Source organism: Polistes fuscatus, unplaced genomic scaffold (assembly GCF_010416935.1).
Source record: "Polistes fuscatus isolate 324 unplaced genomic scaffold, CU_Pfus_HIC Scaffold1, whole genome shotgun sequence".
In the NCBI taxonomy this organism is placed as follows: domain Eukaryota; kingdom Metazoa; phylum Arthropoda; class Insecta; order Hymenoptera; family Vespidae; genus Polistes; species Polistes fuscatus.
This window is the reverse complement of record NW_025112997.1, coordinates 7,858,287-7,865,714: the sequence shown is the minus strand read 5'-3', so window position 1 is coordinate 7,865,714 and position 7,428 is coordinate 7,858,287. Positions and strand designations below refer to the sequence as shown.

General features: G+C 24.8%; 1 protein-coding gene across 1 annotated transcript; it reads left to right on the top strand.

The window, feature by feature from the left end:
- Positions 1 to 4,516: 4,516 nt before the first annotated feature.
- LOC122513384 (NADH dehydrogenase [ubiquinone] 1 beta subcomplex subunit 5, mitochondrial) lies at positions 4,517 to 6,977 on the top strand. Its single transcript, XM_043629710.1, has 5 exons — positions 4,517 to 4,590; positions 4,726 to 4,763; positions 4,834 to 4,979; positions 5,960 to 6,171; positions 6,646 to 6,977. The coding sequence occupies exons 2-5, from the start codon at positions 4,726 to 4,728 to the stop codon at positions 6,898 to 6,900; spliced, it is 651 nt and encodes a 216-aa protein (XP_043485645.1). The 5' UTR covers positions 4,517 to 4,590; the 3' UTR covers positions 6,901 to 6,977.
- The last annotated feature ends 451 nt before the right edge of the window (positions 6,978 to 7,428 follow it).

Here is a 7,428-nt window from a genome sequence, read left to right as displayed (position 1 = left end):
AATCGTGCCGCACCGCGCCATGCTGCGGCCACAAAATCGGGAACGGCAGCGCCGTTTCGACGATTCCTAGTAAACACACACTAGTACCACACAATTCTTTCTTCATTCTTTCTTTGTTTCTATTACCAATTTAAGGGTGGCATCTATCTCGTTCTACTCACACATCGCCATCGAAAGAATATATTATGAAACACGTGACATTGGAATATCATCGAAAAAAATAAACTTTATTTTATTTCTTTTTTATTTTCTTTGTCTCGTCTAAATTTGTATACCTATTATTAAGATTTGTTTCCTGTTTTTTTTTTTTTTCAAATGTCAAGGTAAAAAATTTGATGTAGTTAAATTGGTTGATTTTTGTTTTATTCGTTTTTTTTGTTTTCATAAGAGATGGAGTACAAATTGGATTAATAAAAATTTATATGTTATCGTTAAAAAGCGTATAATTCAGTTAATTTTTAAACAACCTCGGTCTTACACGAAATAAGCATGTTAAAAAAATTTCTATACAAAAATTATAATGATCGTACTATATATATGTTTTCATTGATTAAATGTTATATTTAACAAGTATACACACACACATACACATACATATACATGTACATATATATAGGGTGTCCCATATAACTCTAGTCACGATTTTTCAAGTATTTGCGATAACCTGACAAAAAAATACTTTAAACAAAAGTTGATCTGTTTTTGATTGACTATACAGTACAATAAAAAAGAATTTGAAAAAAACTTCTTTTTAATGTTTTTTAAGGCTACCTTTATTTTTCTAAATGACACCTAGTATTTTTGACTTTACAATATTATAGCCCATATTAATACGAATTCAACGATATAGTATACTATGACCTTTGGATGACCTTCCAAGCAAAGAAATGAAAATTTCAACAAAAAATTATTTTTATCACCGGCGAAGAAAGGGCACAAGTGCTTTCAAAAACAAAAAATTTTCTTATATGTGTAATTTGTTGTTACTTAAACAAAACACAAACAATACCACAGTGCTGTTTCCGGCCTATTTACAGTCGAAATTTTATGCTGTTACATTAGAAAATAAGGAACATTTAAAGCAGCGAATCCGTACACCATGCGAAGAACTTTGCTACGACAGTAACGTAAGAGCAACTGATGGAAATTTAGTACGTAGAGTGGAATTGTGCCTACAAGAACATGGATTTCAATTCGAACATTTAATGTGATTTTTAAACGAAATCGTTTGCGTTCATATAATCAAGGTTCCTGAATCGAATGTAATTTCGATCCTTTTCATAATAAATACAAGTTTTGTTCATTACAGCAGATTGTCATTTTCTGTTCAAATTTTTATTTCTTTGCTTTCAAGGTTATCCAAAGGTCATAATATAATATATCGTTGAATTCATATTAATATGGGCTATAATACTGTAAAGTCAAAAATACTAAGTGCCACTTAAAAAAATAAAAGTAGCCTTAAAAAACATTAAAAAAATTTTGTTCGAACTTTTTTTTATTGCAATCTATAGTCAATCATAAACATATCAACTGTTGTTTAAAGTATTTTTTTGTCAGGTTATCGCAAGTACTTGAAAAATCGTGAATAGAGTTATATGGGACACCCTGTATACATATCTGAAAAATTAAAATTTCCTTATTTTCTGATAATGTCATCTCGAAAACTTATTATTCAGCGAGAAACATACTTTAACAATATAGAACCCATCAACCGTGTAATGTTCTTACTAAAAGTATATAAACAGTTTGACTTCCTTAGAAAAATTTTCTTATTTTTGATAATTTGAATAAGTAATCGATGAAAGGAGACCGATTGTATCCAAAGACACTAAAATTCAAACGATTCGAACTTTGGCAATTAGGCAGACAATTTTACGGAAGTTTCATATTAATCTTACAAAAAGTAAGTGCGACCGCTATATCCTAATGAAATATATTACACATATATATATAATTATAATTATAATATAATTAATTAATATAATATATTATAATATAATTATAATTATCTCTTATATATATAATTATCTCATTAGTAATATGATTTATATATGTACATATGTATATGAAATATTTGAAATATTGTTCTGAATTCATATAATTAAAAGTTTACTATAACTTTATATAATTCCATTTATATATGTCACAGAGAAATGATGAAAATGGAGATTTAATCAAATCTCTTAGGTAGATGATCAATTCACAGATGATGTTAAAATATCAATTCTGTGGAGTGATTTCCCTGAAGAAAGTAAATTTCACGAATTAACAAATTTCGTGAAATAACACGCTAAATATTTATTAAAAAAATATTAAAAAATATTAAAAAAAATAAAATTTTTGTTCCTATCAATAATTTCGGATTAAATCATTTTTTGTTGGTATTTTTAAAAATAAGATATTATAGAGAGATAAATTTTAAAATTAATCTATTTATTTGTACTTACTCTAACAATAAAGGAAATATTTGATTGATTTTTGTTTTTTGAATGGCATTACATTTCTCTATCTCTTTTTCTTGTTTTTGAAATCTTTTATATTCGATTTAAATTATAAATTACAATTCTGTAGGTACGTTTTATCTTATTCAATAGTCATGCGATCATTGTGATTGTTAAATTGATTTTATGAATCTTTAGTTATTCGTAATTAAATAGTTCAATTAATTTCATTTAAAATTATAAAATTTTATTAAAAATCCTTAAGTCGATAAGTGGAAATCTTCCTCTTTTCTATCTTCTCACCTTGAAATTTTATCATTTCTGGTATTTTTTTTTTATTACTTACAATTCTTTTCTTATAAAATTAATTTGAAAAATTTGCAGTCTTATTCTATTTTTCTTTTCACTTTAAGATATTAATTGTTGGTCTTTAAAAAGGAAATGAATACATTTACAAAAGTAGAATCTCCTTCAGTATATTCAAATGTAAAAATTACGATAATATTTAATTCTATCATAAATTTTTTTCAACGATAATTAAATTTATAAATTATTTTTGCAAGCTTATCAATAAATAATTATTACGATTATAGATATATAACTTATTTCGATAATGCTATTAAAGTCACTCGCGTAAGCATTATACATAGTGACATGAGACACCCGATCGATATAACCAATATATAAGTAGATGCTATTTAACTATCGATTAAATAGAACACAGCGAATATGAATCGTATTATTCAAATTTTTGAATTTGGTATTTTATAGTTTATCGTTTATCAACAAAATTTTATATTAAGTTATTTTTCATTTAATTTTACGTAAATATGCTATTTTTCTTTTCTTCTTATTTTTTTAGCTAGTTATTGTGCTGATGGTGCTTAAATTACTGTCTCATAAGCTGTTAACAGAGATATATAATGATGAAATTACTGATATATTTATATCTTCTGATTCTTATTAATAATTTGCAATAAACATTTTATTTCTTATTTTTTTATTAGAAAAAAAAACGCTATATTTGCAGTTTTATTAACGCGGATTAATACGCGGATACTTTCATAGGCCATATTAACTTTCCGAGTAAAATTTTACGATTATCTTAGTTAATCTCTTTTCTATTCTATTCGATAAGTGTTATAAAATACTCATAAATTTCTTTCTTATCATATTTATATTTTTTTTTCCTTCATTATTATTATGTCTTCTTATAAGCATTTCGTTTTTTAACAAATTGTTTTGACTTTTCTCGAAAGTGCGATCATGCTACCAGAGTTCTCATTGTCAGAGTGATCTTAATTTACAATCATTTCTCGGGTTCAATTACTCACTTAACCCGACTCGCGTTGACGCTAAGCGTCTATTAAATCGCATCAACAACATCGGTCACTTGGACGTATAAAAACAAATTTGTATCTTGAAAATTTCCTTACCACTAAAATATATTTATCTCTTTCACCTTCTACTCAGAATTTTTTTCCTTCCAGTTTTTTGTTTATTAAATTTTTCACGATCGTTTTAATATAACAAGAGAAATATCGATTATACGTTATTAACGATGAATAAATAAATTACTATTAATGGTTTTTAAAAAAAAAATAAAAAAAAATTATATCAAAATGATCATATTTTTTCCTATCTTTAAGTATGCTCATAATGCTTTTAAACGTATTATATCCTTTAAAATTCCTCATAGACAAAAATCTATAGATATTAAGTTCAGAGAACGTGTGTAGAATTTAACTGTAACTCGTCGTTCTATCCAATATCCTTGTCAATTCTCATTCAGATAAGTTTGCATCTTTTGGTGGAAATATTGCGGTTTATAATATAAACAATTATAAAAAGACTATAATCAAAATGCTTCAGAAATTTAAGCTAAAAGAATTTCGAAATTTGTTTTAACACCAAATTAATTACTAACTTCAACCACGAGCTATTTTAACAAGACATCACTAGATATTAGGTTTTTATATATTCATTAAAAATTTATATTTAATATAAGTCTCATTATATATATTAAATAAAATTTTTATCATTACAAAAAGTAATAATAACATAATTATTCACGATCTCTCTGGTAGAATTGAATAAGTGCGAGAAGGTGTTAATAGAGAAGTGCCTTGAATCTGTAAAAGGAAAGGTAAAAAAACGAACATAATTATCGTTTATTCATAATAATATAAATATAATATTTATAATCCTGTATTGTCATTAACATTATTAAGTGTTATTATATAACACATTGTGACTTAACAAAAAATTTTTACTATTATAGATGTTATTCGTTGATACCACAACAGCTATGAGTAAAATGTATATGTTTTTTTGAACATATTCTGTAGTTATATGATCTACATTTGAAATTTTGCGCTTTTTTGATCAGCTGTTACAATGCAACGAACGATCAATGGTGTTACTATGTTCAGTCCGTAAGAGACAACATGGCGGTCTGGAGTAGCTTATTGCGTTCTGTAAGCCAAAAAATAAATAAATTTCCTACATTACTGTTTAAAAAACCTCTTATAAACAGTAAGTATTCAATATTTATATTCAACTATTTTAGTTTTATGTTTTTATGTTAATTTTAAATGATTGTTTATAAGTGATAAGAGTCACGTTATATAATATTTTATTGGGAATTAAATTTATAATAATAAACCGTAAATGACAACAGTGATATTTTTCTGTACTTTTCAGTGAAACATTAATATTGTTTATATTATTTGTTATGTTACAATTTACCATTATTATAGATTACTTTCTTAGGGTTTATATGTTTGAGGTTATGTATTATCATATATAACATATATTGAGTTGAGTTTCCTCGTATTTGAATGGAAAAGTGAAACAGTTTTTATACATATTAAATATCAAGTCTTTTCGAAATAGCTCAAAACTGTTTTGTGGTCGATGTTTAGTTCCTTACTTTAGAATGAGATCTATCTTTGACATCCAAATTTCCGGAATAAAAAAGCTTGAACCAGTTTTGTATCATACAAAATCTTTTTATCAGCCTGAGTTGCTTTCTCTCTACTTTTTGTAATAACATTTCAGAATGTATCAGTTTTTTTTATTTTTACTCATTTTTAAGATATAATAACTTTTGACTGAATACAAAAATATTACTACTATTATTTTTTTACTCTTTGATATATCAGCTTTTTATTCTATGATATATCACCTTTCAAACGCACGCATTACAAGTATTGTCAGATTCGATTAATATTACTAGAGTTATGAGATCCTACTAGGAAAATACAAAGAAACTTTTTACTTAACTCAATATAGATTTTAGTAATATAAAATTATATAAAAAAATACAAGAAAAATCTCTTACATTAGTTTTATTTCATTTGAATTAGTCTTTGATCATTTATTTATACTTGGAATTATTACTATTAATATTAAATTATTGTAGTATATTAGCATTAATTGATTCTAAAAATCATTAGATGTTTAATTTTTATAATAATGTAAGAGTTATAAATTATTAATTTATATTTTTATAGATCAGATAAGATGTATGTCACATGACCGTGTACTTGCAATAAAAGGTTCTAAATGGCAATGGACAAAATGTAAAGATTTGTTTCACTTCTATTTTATGTTGGGTGTAATACCATTATCACTTCTTACATTTTTTGTAAATGTGTTTGTGGGTCCAGCGACACTTGAACCTATTCCAGAAGGATATAATCCAAAGCCTTGGGAATATTATAGAGTATGAAATTTTGATTAATTTAATTTTATGAGTTAATATTATTAATCCTTTGCGGATAAGCCACATATATATGTGTTTAACTATCAGGGTAGCCAATGAACTTATATATGCGTCTAGTATTTTAATGTTAAATTAATATTTAACGATAAATAATAAACTAATAAGTAAATATAATTTATGAACATTAATTTTCTATATTATTTATGAATCTAAAATTACAATCTATATTAAATAAATATATCAATAATATTGATATAAAATATTGAATAAATATCTAATAAATAATTATATAATCTATTAAATAATTATACAATCTAATAAATAATTATATATCAATAAAATGCACAGTACACAACAAAAGTAGACTAATCATTTTGCTGCTTCATCCGCAAAGGCCTATTGTAACAGTCTTCCTATCACATTTGATATATTTCGTCATTTTATCTTAATTCTTTATATTTCCATTATTTTCAGCATCCTATAACCAGATTTCTTGTTCGTTATTTACTTGTAACACATCAGCAAGATTATGAAAAATTTTTACATACTATGTATATAGAACAAGAACTTAATAAGACAAGACTTCTTCAACAAAAAATAGAAGATTTGATTGAAGAAAGAAGCGATTATAAATTCTTCTACTATGCACCAGTAACGGCTAAATATCTCCATAAAGCTAGGAGTATGATTGAAATGAATGATGATTATAGGACCTATTCAAAGTATTGATACTTATGTGTTAATGAACAAATAAAAAGTCTTTGTGATTGTTTAATATGTGAGCTTTTAACCCAAGTGTATCAAAAGAGAGAAATATCAATCACAAATATAGTGAAAACTTTTAGGATAATAATAATTCACTGATACAATTATATACATATGTATAATATACCATTGTTAAATAATATTTAATAAAGGTATTTGAAAATAATTTCAGGTGTTGCCTCAAATTTATCATTTTATTAGAAAATTTATTTCTTCGCATATAAAATTTAACTGTTACATATTTTCTTTCACATAAAATATATTTCAGTTGTTATCAATGCTTTTCTTTGATTTAAATGGTTATTCAATTAATTTATTGTTTTTTATTAATATATTAATTTTTATAAATATTCAGTTTATATAATTCAGTTGATAATTAATATAATTGTTATTAAAACGCTAAAATTTATTTAGATACTAGCCGCTTTTTTAAAGGAGTGGCTGAAAAGGAAAGAGATACAAGTAACTTTTCTTAAAATTTGAAGAAAGTGC

Coding starts and splice junctions, on each gene's coding strand:
- LOC122513384 (XM_043629710.1), top strand. CDS start 4,726: ATGTTATTCGTTGATACCACAACAGCTATGAGTAAAAT. Junction 4,764..4,833: donor ACAACAGCTATGAGTAAAAT/GTATATGTTTTT, acceptor TTTTTTGATCAG/CTGTTACAATGCAACGAACG. Junction 4,980..5,959: donor TAAAAAACCTCTTATAAACA/GTAAGTATTCAA, acceptor ATATTTTTATAG/ATCAGATAAGATGTATGTCA.